The sequence below is a fragment of the Etheostoma spectabile genome, chromosome 13, assembly GCF_008692095.1.
Source record: "Etheostoma spectabile isolate EspeVRDwgs_2016 chromosome 13, UIUC_Espe_1.0, whole genome shotgun sequence".
Lineage (NCBI taxonomy): Eukaryota > Metazoa > Chordata > Actinopteri > Perciformes > Percidae > Etheostoma > Etheostoma spectabile.
Window position 1 is genome coordinate 1,672,444 of NC_045745.1, and position 18,263 is coordinate 1,690,706.

The following is an 18,263-nucleotide window of genomic DNA, read 5'->3' on the forward strand; positions in this document are numbered from 1 at the left end:
GAGCGTTGTGTGGAATCAATTATGTTATTTTGGGTAGTTAAAAAGAAAATTGATAAAGGAAAACGGGTCAATTTGACCCAAGGACAACATGAGGGTTAAGAGTCCTGAGATAACGCCTGTTGTGATTTTACAATATGAATAAGAATGAATTGAAGTTGTCTTTTTGGTTCAGTAAACCATACCAACTCCTGAAGGTAAAAGTAAAAAGTGATTCAATAAAACAAAAAGCAAATATTCTAAAACAAAAAAAAAATTGTTTAGAGTCACATCAGCCTCTAGCTGGCTTCTTACACACCATGTCAACTTGATACACAAAGGTCAATAGTGCTTTCACCAAGTTGGAAGTTGGGTCTCTGTAGACAAGAAATACTTCTTTATTAAAATCAGGTCATACATAAATCTGCTTAATGATTCTACAGCTTCACTTTGGTTGAGCTGTGTTCAGGCTTAATTGTATAACAACAATGGAAGTGTGGAAACAGTGGAGGCATGGAGTGAAAAACAATAACGGAACACCTAAAATGTGACTTATGTGACTTAAGTTATTAGTTTTTTGCTCTAGTTCATACTGGGAAATTACCTTCTGTACCTCAAATAACTGCAATCATATGATAAGCACTCCAATCCCATGAATCCTGATCCTGATTACAACTCTTTCCTCTTTTTTACGTCAAAATAAGAGCTCATTGCTATGAATTGATGAATCTTAAGTAAATACTATAGAACATGCTGTGTGTGTGTGTGTGTGTGTGTGTGTGTGTGTGTGTGTGTGTGTGTGTGTGTGTGTGTGTGTGTGTGTGTGTGTGTGTGTGTGTGTGTGTTGAACCTAATGAAACTGCTAAAACTAAATATTTTAACATCTTAAGATGGTAAGTCTTCCACAATCACACAATCCTTTTCATTTGTGTTACCTCTGATCAAATGACTGCATTAAGACCTTTGGGATCCCGCCTGCATGTGTCCTGTTTATGAAGCTGCATTGTCCGTTCAGATCACAGTCTCGCAGGGTGGAGGTGATCTCGCCGTCCCTGCAGGTCTTCAGGGATACTGCCCTCAGATCCCGGAGAAATGAAAGGGCCTGTGAACTGCAGGCATTGACTAATGCTGTTCTTCCACCTGAAGATGAGCGGCGGCCAAGGGCACGGATCCGAAAACATTTATCTGACAAGTGTGAGCCGATGGTACCTGGAAGGTTGAAGGACGCACTGACCGAGAATGACATCCCTTTTTCACCAGACAGTCCAATCCTGTTGGGCAACACGCTCATTTAAACATATATTTCATCCAAACAGGCAAAGTAAAATGTGATGTGACTGACATCAGAATGTTATGGTTTGGTATTTTGTCCTTGTGATTGTTTTAGTCCTTGGTTGCTCCTTTGTTTTTTGCAGTTGTGGTTTCTGTCTCATAGTCTCTTGTGAGTGTTTGAATGTTCTGTTTCCTGTTTTATTTTGAAAGTCTGGTTTACTGTCGTTAGTTTTCCCACTCTTGTGATTTCCTGATGCCTTCCACCTGAGTCCCAGCCCTTGTCTCACCTGCCTCTTGTTACCTCGTCACCCTCTGTATTTCACATTTGTGTTCCCTTGTCTGTTGACAAATCATTGTAGTGTTACTGTGTACTGTTTTGTTAGACTTCCTAAGTCACGATAGTGTTCCTGTGTTTTCTGCTTTTACATGGACTTTATTTTTGGTTCCCATTTTTTCCCTGCTTGTTTCCAGGACTCTTTTTGTTTTTATGCATTTGTGGATTCATTAAATCATCAAAACTACCTTCAGTTTCCGCCTCTGCATTTTGGGACCGCAATTCACAAACCTTCCTTAACACATTGGGGATTCAAATTGACAATTTTTCTTTTTGATGACACTTCCTCTTCTTCTTCTTCTGCACCTGCAAATTGCAAAGTAGTAAAAACCATGCATTGAACCATGCCGTTAATTGTCACCACCTGTAAAGCCTAGTGTTAATTATTTATTTATTTATTTAATATATGTCATATTAGGTTTTACGCAGTTCTTTTAAATATGTTTTTGATAATTTTAATCACAAAATTAAAAGAAATTAAAGTTGATGCTGGTCACAGTGAACTGTCTGATTTAAAAAAAAAAAAAAAGCTGCAATGATTGTGTATAAAGTCATTTCAGGAGAAAGTCCCTCTGTCATCGTAATGGATAATGTTTGTTAGCACTACACTTTTTTTCTTCAGGCTCTTTTTCATGTTTTTTCATAAGCAATGGCAGCCTATGACTCTTGAGTGAACAGGAGGACGTTATGAGTGCATCAAATATATCAGGGGAGTTGGTGTCTTCATGGCAACACAGGAGAAAATACGCTCTTATTATTTTTTAAAGCAGGATGAGGCAGGTTTTACAAAATGACACCAACAGCAACATCTGATTTCTATTAAAAAGCCAATGGTGTGAGAAAACCAGAACATATTGGAGCAAAACAGAGTAAAAAGTAAATTGTGGACTCAATCTCTCAGTCTTTGGGTGTGGGAAAAGACGGTCTGTTGCCTGGCCTGAGTGACTTCACCTACTGTGTTGCTCGTTTGAGTGGAAGGTAATTTCAGCGAAAGGATCATAAGTTGGTGTACTGTAGGTGATGGGACAGGATATATAGTGGTGCAGCATACGTCCACACAGATGATATAGTCTTATCAAGGCATAAATTAGCCACACGGCTGACTGCGGCCCTCAGCAGTTGTACAGGCCTCTGACTCGTCACCTCTCCTCCAGCTATGCACTTGACCTGTCTTTGCATTTAGCCAGCTGCGCCCACACACATTCCAAATTATGCCCACAAGTAATACATCAGATAGCCAGTGAACGCATCATAATGTTCTTGTTTTCTTCACAAAGAAAATCCTGCATTCATTGGCTCATTTTTTAGCACACAAACATTATATTATGTGACTGTGGCCCTGAGAAGTCAAATAATAATAATGTGCTTGTGTATTCGGGTAAAAGCCAATAACTTTGCATTTAAATATTATAATTAATAATTGTAATATTATTACAAGTATTTAAATGACTGTGACTTATACTAATGATAACTTTTATATGTGCGGGGAAGTAGTATTTGTGGCCTTATTTAGTTGGCCATGGGAAAGTTGTGTGTACATGATGACAGACGTTGGAAAGTATTTGGTTATGAATTACAAAACAATCTGCAAGCTTAAAAAATGATGGGCAAACCAAATAAAGGAAGGCAGATGCGCTGCCAACTATTTTGAGTGTTTGCAAGAAGAGATGTGGGGTTGAAATCAAAGACTCAGATGTGTGGAAGATACTGGCACAGAGTCAGAAGTCATCAGAGAACTGGATTCTAACCGTGTGGTTGTGGAGTTTGGATGGAGAACGAGCGGAGAGACGGCCAACCCATCCACCCGCCTTCCTGGCATGTTCTTATAGTACAGGCTGCAGATGATGTCTTTATTCATACATGTGCTGTGCATGAAGTCTATGGCTAGGGCTGTTCTCATGAACCATTCTATACAGCTACAAAAAGTAATGCACTGTAATATGTTGTGTTTTAATCCAAACCCCAATTGATTTTCTAATGTTAGCTAGTTTGCATAAACTTAACTGTCATTGCCGCAGGCCATTCACCTTTTGTCGGCTAAACTCATCTACAGTCACCGCGGAAACGACCGTAACCTGACGGCGCTCTGTACCCGGCTCACAGTCACCTTTTCTTGGCTAAATTAAGGCCGCTTAACTTTACTGTCATGTCACCGGCCGACGGTCACCGTAAATTTGTAGGATATCATACGAATTATTGGGCATAAGTATTTGTGTCATGTCATACAAACCCGATCATGAGAATGTGTTGTATGACTTTAGTTGTCCTCTGGTAGAATTTAATGTTATTCATCATTTTGTTACAGTTATTTGTCAGACAATCGGGGGGAACACATGGTTGTGTCTATATATGTTGCAGTATAGTAGTACTTTCTACTTATGATATATTGTCATGGCGTGGAATGTGATGATTGTGAAGAATAATGTTGCATGTGAGCAAAGTGGTCATCATTTTACGTGATTCAATGAGCGGAACTTACAGGGAGGCAGATATGTCATATCTGTTAGCCCTAATTACATCCATTTGCAACTCCCCTCTTCTCTTTCACTTTAAATTGAAGACAGAAAGGAATTCCTGTCTCTTGATTGGTGATTTAAAAAAAAAACACATCAATCATTTTGAAATAATTTTCTAAACTTGTCTATTAATCCTACAGTAGCTATGTGATTTAATTAGGGCATTTGGGGACAAAGCAGTTAAAAAAACATTTGCTTCTGCATACCATGCAAAAATTAAATGATTTGTCAGTCTAGCTGCTTGCAGTGTGTACGAGCAAGAAGTTCACCTTCTATTAAACCTGTCTGTAGAGAACAAGCAACGTTTAACTTGTTATGTCTGGAGGATTTCCATAACTGTGTTGTGCTGTCATATTTATGACAGAGATGAATGGAGATTGGGAGCTGAAACAGCAGAGTAACGCAGTTATTTTTAAAACAAGGTTAGGTATTACTGCAAGCTGCCACAAAATACACTGGTTATCATCTACCTTCATGAGAGCATTTTTATAAAACTCAGATTGAATATAAAGAATACCCAAAGGAGTATTACTGTATGTTATTATATTGGAGTGGTTATATATTAGGGGCCTGCACCTCTCCAAATAAGACAATCTGATACATATTTAGATACATGGGGTACAATATGGTTGAGGGAAGATAAATTTGAACATGGAACAGTTGTTGAAATGATTCGTTGCGATTTGATGAAAAACGATTAAATCTGAAGATACAGTTAATATTTGTTTAATGTATACACATTCATTTCCCATTTTAATTAAAAATAAGCCAATTCTATAAAAGCATTGCCTACCTCAAAAATATATATTTATAAAAAAGTACCCCAGGGAATAGTAAAGCTAGGACATGCTAATGGTGTATATACACTTTAACTTCAACTTAATTAGCTAGCCACTTACAACCATATCACATCAGCTCTATGTTAAATGATACTGCTGAAAACAGGGTGGGACACATGCCTTTGGTGTGGGAGACCAAGGTTCGAATCCCATTGCGATACATCAACCGATGTGTCCCTAAGCAAGACCCTTAACCCCCAGTTTCTCCAGAGGCGTGCGGCCTCTGATATATAGCAATTGTACGTCGCTTTGGATAAAAACGTCAGCTGATAGACTGTAACTCAAACACAGGTCCACGCTACACAGTTATTGTGAGCACTAATAATCATATAAAGTATTACGTGAGTACACATGCAAGCACAATAATACTGTTGTGAACGTAGCTTTTGTGCTAATGTAATTGAATATCTTAGAGCATATAAATGTCAGTCTACTCACATGTTTATGAACACACATATGGATTGATGATTCACAGACCCCTCCCAATTTACAATCTCCAGGATGTATTCCTTTCGGCCACTTTCACCGCAAACGCCAATGAAACCTTGCAGGCGGCACGTTTTTTTCTGCAAACCCAAAGAAAGACACTGATTGAATGATCCCTGCAACCCTGAACATGAATTACCAAGTCCTTAGTCACACAGATGATGAGTCTTTTGTCTCCTTTGCAAATAACACAAACACACAAACCTGTCTCTTTCAACAGCATTGTGCGCACAGCAGCATCTTTGTTGGATTGACAGCAAAGCTTTAGTCAACTGATTTGTAACGTTAGTACCGGGTTATTGGTAAATCTTGCTTCATTTAGACGGCCGTAGGGGTCTCTGTATCGATGTGGCCATATCTGGGAGAATACAACCAAATACCAATTTGTATCTGTGAATCTTTACACCCCTATTATAGACTATTATCTAAAAACTTACTTGAGAAACAAAACACAAAAAGGACTTTCATTCAGTCAGATCTTGTAATTGGGACATTGTTGGTGTTCGTCACGCAGTGAGAAAACTGGCAGGTTAGCACGTCAGGCTCATCATGCTGTGACTTTTAAAAGATTCCTGTCAAGAACTTTTTCAAGTTTGCTTACCTTCACGTGAATGGAAGGAATAAATAGTGAGTTTATTTAGCTGGAACTCATTTCATTAATGCCCTAAAACAAAATGTTCTAATAAGAATCAGCAGTGATGTAATCCCAGTAGTGGTTTGTGCGTTGAAGTCCTACGAACAGTACTCAGACACACAACACCTGGATGCAAGAGTTATTTTCTCACAGATATGTCACCGGAGTGCATCTCCTGCCATTCAATCAAAGACACAAAGAGGTAACAGGCAGCTTGACTGACAGCGCAGTCTCCACGCTTGCCCCGCATTCTTGCCCTTTTACAGCTTTGCTCTGATAACAAGGTCACACCAGGATCTCAGAACACATGCAGATATTGATGCCATTGTGCTGAGATTGTATAAATCGCTATCCGTTGTGACAGCAGTGACACTGACTATTCCTGTTTATTACCAATGGGGTAAAATGTAAGTACTTCTGGTGTGCAGATATAGTTCCCACAGGAATTCAAAGAACAGAATAGTTTCCTTTTTATGGTAATGCAGATCTTTTTATTATATTTGACTGGTTAGGCTAATGCTGACTAATGCAGGTTTGCACACTCACGGCTGTCAGAATATAATATCTGTTATATCCATCTATGATAGTTCTCAATTCTCCTTCATTTCAAATGATCTTTTCTTTAAAGTCAAGTACATTTATTCATAGAGCACATTTAAAACCAACCTAGGGTGTACAAACTGCTGTACAAAGTTATATTATGTTATAAAAACAAGGGAAGACAATACAAATGTAGACACAATAAACCTCATACAAAGAACACACTTCTATACAAATGTCCCTAAACTAAATAATAGGCCAAAAAATTAAAACGTGTTTTAAGACAAGACTTAAAGATCTCAGAAGTAGAGGAGGACCTACTTTGAATGGGAAGTTTGTTCCAGAGTCTTGGGGCCACAACGGAGAAGGCACGATTGCCCTTTTGTTTTCATCCGAGATTGTGGAATTGCTAAAAGGAACTGATGAGATGATCTTAGGTTCCTGGAGGAGTGATGTAGGGTAAGGAGATAAGCAATATATAAATGGGCCAATCCATGTAATGCCTTAAAAACAAGTAACATGACCTTAAAATCCAAGAAGTCAATATTGGGGAGATATGTTCCCAACTTCTGGTACCAGTCAACAAACAAGCAGCCACATTCTTGACAAGCCGCAGGCATGATAAAAATGACAGAATATTCCTTGCATTCCCAGAATACAAGGAAATGCAGTAGTCAATACGAGACAACATGAGACCATGAACAACTCAAAGTCCTTACAACAGAGAAAGGATTTTAGTTTAGCAATAGTCCTGAGATGATTTGACAAGAGAACTTTAAAAGTTGAAAGAGTTGGTATCACATGTGTTAGAGGCAGGTACAGCTGTGTGTTATCAGCATAACATTAATAAGACATGTTATGTTTTTGAAGAAGGAAGCCCAATGAGAGCATGTACAAAGAGAACAAAATTGCCCCTAAAATCGAACTTTGAGGTACACCGCATGTAATTGCGACCAAAGAGGATATATTTCCAATTTCAACAGAAAAGTATTTTTTTTAAATATGATTTGAACCACTGTAGAGCAACAGCAAGGATCCCTAAGAAGGTAATCCAACAAGATGGCATGATCAACAGTGTAAAATGTAGCACTAAGTAAGCCTGGCTCTATCCTCCTACGTGCTTAGCCTCAATTTTCATTTCCCTTCAGTACTACATCTGGGTTTGCAGTATAGTGTTGAGTTTCCTTCAGCCAAATTTTCTGGCGGTCCAATCAGCGAACAGAGGGAGTGGCTGAGAACAATGACGTTGAGGCCGTTTTGTTCCGTAATGGTGGCAAGAAAGATGCGAGCAAATCCATTCGGTCCGTTGTGGCAACGCTGCAGAAATCAAGAAGTTAAAGCCAGAGCAAGATTGATCTTTGTTGGTTTTGTTGGTGGCCGTGATGTTGTGGCCCTCCTCCCCACGGTGTTCAGGAAAAGTTAGATTTTTCAACTTGTTCCGTTAGTGGTGAAGGAGTTGGCTAACGCTAACGCTTGCAATGCTAATGCTAAATATAAGCCTTGTCGGTCTCCCCTCTTGTTGCACATGCGCATCACATACCATACGTCACAACCAAACATTAGCGATTGGTTATGGCGGATCCAATAGTTTTAAACTTCGACAAAGTACCCGCCTTCAAGGAAGTTAACACTTGCCAATGGCGAGTGGCCACACTCTCTGTCCTAATGAAATGTACCAGAGTCTGGTAGGACCAGGCTAATGGACCAGAGTCTGGTAGGACCAGGCTAATGGACCAGAGTCTGGTATGAGGGACATTTTTCACCTGCCATCTAATCATTTGATCCAATGTTAACCCTTGTGTTGTGTGGATATTACCATTTTTTTAGAAAGTTCTTTTTTATTTCATTTGAAATTTTTTGGCACTTATTGCAACTTTTTAGGCAATTTTTTTCATATTACCACCAGTACATTCAACACCACAACACACGTGTTAACATTAGTTTTCAACTTCATTTTTTTTGGAATTCCGGGTAAAAAAAACTCATTATATGAAATTATCTAATTTTTGTGTTACAAAAAAGCAGAAATAATGAATGATTTTGACTAACAGTTAAGATCAGAGGAATGAAGATAATGAATAATCACAGATAGGTCAAAGTTTAGTGAGAATAATGGTATAAAATTAAATAAAACACCCCAAATTCCCCAAAAAGTATAGATGTTATACTTAATCCCACTTGCAAAGAGCATTTTTCATGCATTTTTTGGGGCAATTTGGTTGACCTAAAAACTCAACCCGACTCGAGGTCAACAGGACGTAACGAATATCAAAAATGTCGACTACTGCAACTTTAAATAAAAAACAAACTCAAGAGTGACAGTAATGTATGGCGTCATAGTCAGAACAAAAGATTGGTATGACCAGGTTAGCAAGAAGGTCCAGCAAAACTAAAATAGCACAATTTCCTCCGTCACCAGACATGACTCATTTAGCACTTTAATTAGTGCTGTTTCTGTGCTACGGTGTACTCTGAAACCTCTCAGCACTCTGTACTCGGAGCAAGAACAACCTTCTCAAAAATCCTTTGACATAAACAATAATTTAGAAATAGGTCTAAAGCTGTTACAATCAGTAGGGTCAAGGTTTTTTTTTTTTAATTAGCATGTTTAAAGCTAGATGGGACTATGGTACTCGTAAGAGAGCTATGCATTACAGACAAGGGACTGGGACCAATTGTATCAAATAGCTCTGTAATAATAGATTTAATAATAATAGTAACAGCCACTTGTGGGTAAAATGTCAGCTTGTCCAACTACTTGACAGCAACATTGACACACTCTCCTTTGGTAAAGTTATTAGGGCGTGTGCTTTACACTTTCTATGGTTTTCCTACTTCCTACTGCTGCGTCATCATAACCCTGTAGTACATATTCATAAGACAGGCCTTGCAGTAATTTGTTTCATGTCTGAAACATAGATCACTTCCGGTCATGATGAGTTATTTTTTATCATTATTGTCTGCTCCTTTCTCCCGTATCACACACCTAGATTATTTTTAGGCCCGGTTTTAATGCACTATATTGTATATCTTTACCACTGTATTATCTTTCAGTAAATTCTATGCTGATGACACACCATTTTTTTTCCCCGTTATTGATTTGGAGTGATTTTAAGCACCAGCTTCCATCCCCAATCTCACCAACCCAGACCCTAAGATCCTGAGATCAAGTTACGCCTTGCCTTTCCACATTTCCACATAAATTCCAAAAGAACCAAACCCATTTCCATAGCTGTCCACTGTGAATTTCCAGCCTGTTCTCATGAAGCATTCATTCAAAAAGATAGGAAAAGTAAGGTAACTGTAATTCTTAAGCATTCCCCATTGTTTTGTTCATACATATTGTACATTCACCACACTGACCGCCATTGTATAATTATATATGTAGCTGTATCTACGTAGCTGGTCACGTAGTGAACAGATCGGCGGGGATGGGTAGTCGTCATCATACAGTACTTACAAGCCAAAGAGCAGTTTACTCAAAGGAATCACACAGGAAATGCGTGTTCCTTAGAAGTGTTTTAATCAAACCCGTGATATTTTTCATAATGTTAACTAGTCTTTTTGGTGCTTAATCTTAACTTTTTTTGAGGCAAAACAGTCCCATTTTGTGGACTAAATGGACACATGTATACCGAAACGACACCGAAACGACAGACAGCTCTGCGTCATGGAACTTGCAGCAAGCCGCCGTCATGTGACCAGCCGGGGGTCTCCTAATTTTGTAGGATATCATACGTTTTGGTGTGCATCCATTTTCAAACAATATCATACTAATGAGAATGCGTTGGAATTACACAAATGCTTTAATTTGGGCTGTTACAGTTATTGATCCAATGATTTCAGTTTATGTAAAACTTACTATAAGCCCGATTGTGTTTACATTTTTTTTTATGTTTTTAATGTCTCCTGTATAAATAAATTAAATTGGATTGACTTGACTAGTGAATGGATGGAGCAACATTAGCAGTATTTTGGAATTTCTCACCACAAACATAAGTCCAATATCCCCCTTTGATATTCCTCTGAGAGGAACTACAGTTGGTGATAACTTTCTGTGAGTTTGTCACTTTGAGGGACACCTTTCACCTGCCATCTAATTATTTGATCCATTGTGTTGTGTGAAAATTAACAATTTTTTAGAAAGTTCTTTTTTATTTCATTTGACATTTTTTGGCGCTTATTTCAACTTTTTAGGCCATTTTTTTCATATTACCACCAGTATATTCACCACCACAACACACGTGTTAACATTAGTTTTCAACTTCATTTTTTGGAATTCATGGTCAATAAACCTCATTTATATGAAATTATCTAATTTTTGTGTTACAAAAAGCAGAAATAATGAATGATTTTGACTAACAGTTAAGATCAGAGGAATGGAGATAATGGATAATCACAGATAGGTCAAAGTTTAGTGAAGATAATGGTATAAAATTAAATAAAACACCCAAAATTCCCCCAAAAGTATTAATCTTATACTTAATCCCACTTGCAAAGAGCATTTTTTATGCGTTTTTTGGGGCAATTTGGTTGAAAGAAACCCGACCCGAGGTCAACAGGACGTAATGAATATCAAAAATATCGACTACTGCAGCTTTAAATAAAAAACACAAACTCAAGAGTCACAGGCGTCATAGTCAGAACAAAAGATTGGCAACTTGAAATCACATTGAACCAGTTTATGGACATTTTTGCAAACTCTCAATCAAATAAGGACGATACCACAATAGTGACTACCCTAAGCTCAACCTCCAGTCAGGTCAAAAATGCAGCCGCCAATGAGATCTTACATTGGAAAATCATTTGTAAATAAAGACAAAAGTTTAAAAAAAACATTGTAAATGAACAGTGAATTTTGAATACTGCAAATTTCAAAATGCCCAGAGAAATATGCATCCAGCAGGATTATTGTTATTGTGAAATGCATAAATCCCAAATTCTTGATAGAAAAGAGAAAAGAAAATAACAGAAAAATATAAATCACACTGTCGTTCATGGTGCCATATACAAAAATACACCTTAAGTAAATTCCAGTATCAGTTCTTTTTTAATGGGGATTTTAAACAAATTGATTCAAGCTTATTGACATCAATACTTATGTTAACTTATCTTGGATGGAAAGGGTTACCATAACCCTCAGGTTTAGTTTGGCAGGCGTCTTTTTCAAACCCCTAAAAAGTAACATCACATCCTGTGACATCGTCTGCAGCTGACTGCTTCACCATCATTACAAGCACGTAACTTAACAAGTGAGTACAACAAAAGCATTCTCACATACATCAACCTCATCCCTGTTGTTTTGTCTTCATTATGACACTTCTTACCCATAGGTATGCACAGGAGTGAACGGGACAATAGCAGAACATCACATTATCAATCACTTGTGCTTTAAGTATATTCTCGTATCACTTGAAATCTCAGTCCGAGGCAGACTGAAACATGTCCCTTGAAAATGCATCCACTGACCACAGAATACAACAATGACTTCTGCAGTCTGGAGAACAGCGTCTGTTGTTTACCTCGGGGCAAACCAGGTTCAAAGCACACATTCAGAACACCTGAAAAAAAGCTTCATAGCAGCTACGCGGGACATTCATCATCAAGCGATGTGACTCTGTCTTTTCGTTCATGAAATCACGTGCATTCAATTCATTAGCCTGTCATTTGTGGCTTGGATGTGGCCCGGAGCTGTGTGTTTGAATTGGAGGAGTTTCAAATCGAAGACGTTTATCCAGCTTCTCCACCATTTCACATCAAAATAACTCAGCTGATAAATATTATAAAACGCATGTTTTTCAGGTTGACTGACAGAGCTTGTTTGAGTATATACCTTGATTGTAATGTTATGTTAATGTGAAGATGCTAACTAAAATAATCAACCACTATTTTTGTTCATCTTGGCTTTTTACCATTACAGTACCAACATACAGGCTTATGCTTGAGGTACAGTAAATCCATCTCAATGCACACAATGTCTGTTTTTATTGTTGTTGAGTGGTTGCGTAAGGAATACGTTAGATTTGCATTAATACCAGTGGTGGAAAAAAAGTATTTATGCTCATTACTTAAGTAAAAGTACTAATACCACACTTTAAAATACAACATTTCAAGTATTAGTCCTCCATTGAAAATGTTACTTAACTAAAATTCTGTAAATATCATCAGGAAAATGTTCTTGAAGTATTTAAAGTAAAAGTACTCAATGCAGAAAACCCCTCCCAGAGTAAAAAGTGTAAAGAATCACAGTTGTGTGTTTAATGGTCTAATCATCTCAGCTGGACTTGTAAGCCGTTACATCGTAGGCTAGTTAACTTCATAATAAAACATCAGATTTGATTAATTACATGTATTTAGTGTGCAGAAATGTGTAAAGTAACTAGTAACCAAAGCTGTCAGATGAATGTAGTGGAGTAAAAAGTACACTATTTCTCTTTGAAATGTAGTAAGTAGAAAGTGGAATGAAAAAAATACCTCAGAATTTGTACTTAAGTACAGTACTTGAGTAAATGCACTTAGTAACATTCCACCTCTGACTACCACACATTGATAACTTAACTCAACAACAGTAAAGGCCGACCTATTGTTTGATGAATAAAACAAATTCTGAGTCCCCATTTGTGGAAGAAGTATTTAGAGTGCTTATTCAAGTATAAAGCATTTTACCACCTGGTGAAATACTACCCTACACGTTAAAGTCCTGCATCCAAAACCTTAAGAAGGTAAAAATATTTAAGTATTATCAGCATAATGTACTTATAGTGCAGTAAAATCTCTGTCTAATGTTAATGGATTAATGTTCCTGCTGCGTTTCTGTTGCATTTTACTGCTGATGTTTTAACTCCTTTATAAACTGTTGGCTAGCCTTATCGGCAGCAATGCATCATATGTTTGTAGCGTCGATGTCCAAACCACGCACCTCAGGGCTCTATTTTAATGATCCAAGTGTATCATAGGCGTGTTTGTGGCGTGTCCAAATCCACTTTTGCTAGTTTGACGGCTGAAGAAAGGGTCCAGGCGCATTGTTCAAAAGTGTTGTACTTAGTGTCTTCATTAATCACAGGTGTGTTCTGGGCTTAACATGCAATCAACCAATCAGAGTCTCATCTCCCATTCCCTTTAACAACAGTTTGTACATTGGCACATTGATATTATAATGCCGGTTTTTGCGCCGTGATATTTTTAAACTCTGCATGTTTGTGTGCCGCTGCACGAGACCAGGCGCATTTTACTAATTTGCTGTCAAAATAACAATGAAATGCTGCGTTACTGACTTTAGACCAGGTTTTTGGTGGATCACTTTCTGCTGCCTCAAGATAGCAATACGTCAAGAATGCACCTGAACACACCTCCCTTTAAGACCAGCACGCCCATGGGCGCAAAAATGGGTGCAGGTGCATTTGCTTTTTTAACGATCGGGGCGCAGGACGGGAAATTAACAACTGCGTTGGTCTTAAAGTTGCAGTGACACGTGCGTCGGTCTTTGCGCCGCGCTGCGCCGGATGCAAGGCTCCGAGTGTTATGTGCGGTGTTGTCTTTGCTATTTAGCTGCGTCCTTTCTAGTTTCTAATCCTCTCCAGGTGTGTGTGTCGAATGTGACGTCATGCCCGCAACTGAAGCTGGTCAGTGATAATCAGGCGGGAGGCGTTAAGTAGTCTGTAGGTGGGACTTTTGCTGGAAAGCTGTGTGCATCTGAGTGACACAGAGAGAGCTTCAGTGGAAGCCGGAGATCACTCATTCCAGCAGTGTTAGACGTTTAACGTTACCTAATATTATTCATCTTCCTTTTGAAGATCCTTCACTGTTGACAATCAGTTTAAGAATAAATTATCTTATTTAATCTTGAACTGCTTCTGCTCTTCACTTGGTTTTCCCCTGGGTTTAGTTATTGTTTTTGTCCTATCCACCCCTAGACACTGTGTGTGTGTTTCCCATTTACAGAACCAGCTGTGTAAGAACACAGGATTTATTTCCAGAGTGCACACACAACAGACAGTTAGCGCTCCAGGAGGAGTTATTGGCTGAGTTAAGTAAAATTTGTGTTAGATTAGAATCACAGACTCCACCTTTAATTACAGCATGGGTGTAAATTAGTGATTTTGTCGGCTGGCCGATATATTGGCCCGATACGTGGCTGCTGTGTTCGCCGATAGTTTTTTCCCGGCATTATTTACAGCCAGGCGTCCACAGGCGTTGCTGGAGACGCTGCAGTTCACGTGCAAACCATGCACTCCCCCCCACCATTAGCACCACGGCAGTCTTAAATTACAGATCAAGCACATTATTTCAATGGCTACTTTTTGGGTTTATTGTTTTCTTAAATTATTTAAATGTATTGACAAAGGACATTTAGAGATGACCTGATTATATCTGTCTTTTAATATGTCAGCTAGCAACGCATCCTCAAGGCTGTGTTGCAGATCTTGATGGAAGCCTTTTACCCTTGCACAGTTAACCATATGCACTGCACCCATCCATATGATGCACATTGCACACATTATTTGGGTGATATAAATGGAAGATGATTGCAGAAGTGACACTGATCTGTGTTTTTGTTCATTATTTTGAAAGAAATGCCAGAGCAGATTATGAAAACGTAAATTCAAATTGAGGGTGCTAAAGCAGTATCGGCAAAAAATATTGGCTCAAGAAAATCAGCAGCCCGTATCGGTCATCGGCTAAGGCTGATGGAAAAAGAATCGGCACTGGCACTAAAAATCCGTATAGGTCTATCCTTAGAGTAAATGTACTTAGTTACATTCCACCACTGCAAGTTACTGTATAGACACAAATTCAAACTATCCAAAGCTCTGGTATGCTATTAGTAAATACGATCTAAGTCTGGCATTGTCCTATGTGTAGCTCTGTCTGCTGTTATTAATTAATGGTAAGTGCTTAGTGACATGCATGCATTTTCAGCGACATATAGGGATTAAAGAGATATTTTGTGGGATTATAAGTCATTGTTAAGGTACTATTTTCCAATGCACATCAATGGAAAAAGTAACAAAGTTAAAGCTGATTAGCTGTGTGTGAGAGCCACTGTGGCTGTCTAAGAAACTTAAGGGCTATTGATTAAATCAGTATGTTTGTATTTGTACACATTTTTCAACTTGATAACTTCGGCATGAATTTTAACCGATGCAGCTTTAAAGGAAGAGTTTAAAGTTATAGTGCGTAGTTTCTGTCTCCCCCCATAGGCAATTCTAAGTCAAAACTGTTGTTGCGTCCACACGATTAAAGCCTTCTGTGATCGCGCAATGTAACGGACGTCCATTATTATAAAAAGTTACGCACTAACGCTTCAAAAGCCAATCATATCCTCAGGAGGTTGCGGGTAATGAAAATGCAGTTCAATGAATCAACAGCAGCCGTTAGTGAGAGGTCCTTGCTGTGATGATGCCATCGGCACAACCTGTGCTGTTACACAAGTCTCAGCTTTGAGCATTTAGTTCAACGTGTCACTGTCAGCACACTGCACGTAAACGTCTGACCTTCTCGTTTCCGATTTTCTGCAGTCAGTGAACATGCCGTGAAGCTGCTATGACACTGTGATTCGGTGTTTCAAAAGTTGTCTGATGACCGTATGCATTTGGGAAAAAAAACAACAGTGCAGGAATTGTCTGTACACATATGTACATTTTCTACACACACTAGGATGGAAATAAAAATTTGGATGCACTATGCTGTAGGACTTTGCCTGAGAAATCATGGTGTACTAGTTGTTATTCTGAACTTTTTATCATGTAGGATCTGTTACTCTGTTTTGCATACAACTGTAAAAATACAGTAAAATTCAACAATCACATTGCATTTTGTCCTTTTTTTTGTCATTTACTTAAAAAAGCGTAATGGTATTGTACAGATATTGAACAGTACATGACACAATAATATTAATAATAATCTGAATGTACACTTCAATATTGGGCAATAAACAGTCAACTATCAACAGTTACATGTATTTTTCTTCTTTTTTTTTCCCTTTTCACATACAAAAAGGTTTGGGGACACACAAACTCAGTAGTTCTACCATCATCAAATTAGTGCATGATTCAAATTTTTCCCTTCCTTGGATTGACGCCTCTCACGCTTTGCGAGCCAACAGAGAACAGACTCTGATGCAAAGCCAGAAAAGAAAAAAGAAGGAAAACTAAGGGTGAACCGCTGGTACTCTTAACTTTCCATTCTTCTCATTGGACTGATAGTCTGTTCTTGCTGCTCAACGCTGAGAGAAGCTTGAAGGTGGTCACGTTTCACATCAGAACTTCAGCAGGTAGAGTAAGGTTTCAGTCAGCAGGAGGCACACAGAGATACGGGGCAACACAGCGGCCCCGTTCACATCATGCATGGCACCGGGCCCTGCGGGAGAAGAATACAATAGTTACTCCACCTCCATCTATAGCGTGTCTTGCAGTCCAAATCAGTGCTGGAAGCACAGTTCTGCTTCAAAATCAAAAGCTATCAACTGTAATTCAAATGTTCACGTGGATGGGATTTAATATTGTCTCGGCCAAATTAGAGCGTTACATTGGTGCTGCGATTGCCATGGAAACTGGTGAATGGTGGAAATGAAAAAGGTAAATCAATGAACATAATGTCCATTCTGGTCTCACATAGCACTAAGAGTGACTACGGTAGTAAGTAGTATTACTACTACCCTTAGGTAGGTTGGGGGGGGGGGCTTGATGGGTCAAACAACACAGGACCAGTGAAACATTTAGGATATGTATAAAGCATTCCCAGTTAATTTTTTGCAGTCTGAGCCTGTATTCTGGTTTGCTTGTTTTTGTTTTCTTAATTTTAGGCTATGCCTGTGTTTGTGTGTTCTTGTGTGTGCTATTGGTATTCGTGTGTATGTGTTTGTGTCTGTGTGTGAATATTTCCAAAGATCTGTGTGATCTGTCCTTTTCTTCCCGACCCCCCTCTCTCTATTTATTTATTTATTTAAGTATCAGTATAGGTAAAGGTTTAGCCGTTATACATTTGAATATTAGGAATTTGACACATAAAATTGATATGCTAAGAGCCTGGCTTTCTTACAATAAGCCTAGTATTATCACACTCTCTGAAACATGGCTGATTAGCAATATATCAGATGCAGATGTTTAACTTGATGGTTATACAGTACTATTGTATGGGGGACTTGTGGTGGGGGAGTGGCCACCAATATTTCTTCTTATTTATCTTCTGAACTCATTACGCCAAAGGAGAGAGCTGTACATTTTAGAATGCTTATTTGTTAATATTGTTTTTCATGAAAACAAGCAGATTACTATAGGTACCATCTATAGACCTCCAAATTCCCCTGTGGAATCAACAAATTGTATTCTTGCCACTATTAATTCCTTAGACCATGCAAACGGGTTGATTCTGCTGGGTGATTCCAATCGTAATTGGCTTGATCATCTTTTCATTAGAAAAATGTATTTAATGGTCTTAACCTTACCCAACACATTACTGTTCCGACTATGATGATTAATAAGTCCAAGTCTCTTCTGGATTGGATCTTGATTACCCACCCAAATAGAATCTCTCAGTCTGGTGTAATACCTGATTGTTTTAGTGATCACTCAATTGTTTTTTGTGCTTGGAAAATAAGACTACCCTGTCTGCTCCCCAAAGTAATTAGGATAAGTGTAAAAACTACACACAGAGACTTTCATCCA

At 38.5% G+C, this 18,263-nt stretch overlaps 1 protein-coding gene across 2 annotated transcripts in view; it reads right to left on the reverse strand.

Moving 5' to 3' along the window:
- Positions 1 to 11,264: 11,264 nt before the first annotated feature.
- opcml (opioid binding protein/cell adhesion molecule-like) overlaps positions 11,265 to 18,263 on the reverse strand; it is a 408,666-nt gene continuing 401,667 nt past the window's right edge. For both annotated transcript variants that reach the window (XM_032534319.1, XM_032534318.1), the window contains one exon: positions 11,265 to 16,956. In XM_032534319.1, coding sequence (XP_032390210.1) covers positions 16,856 to 16,956 — 101 coding nt within the window. In that variant the 3' untranslated portion in view covers positions 11,265 to 16,855. The remainder of the gene's footprint in view (positions 16,957 to 18,263) is intronic.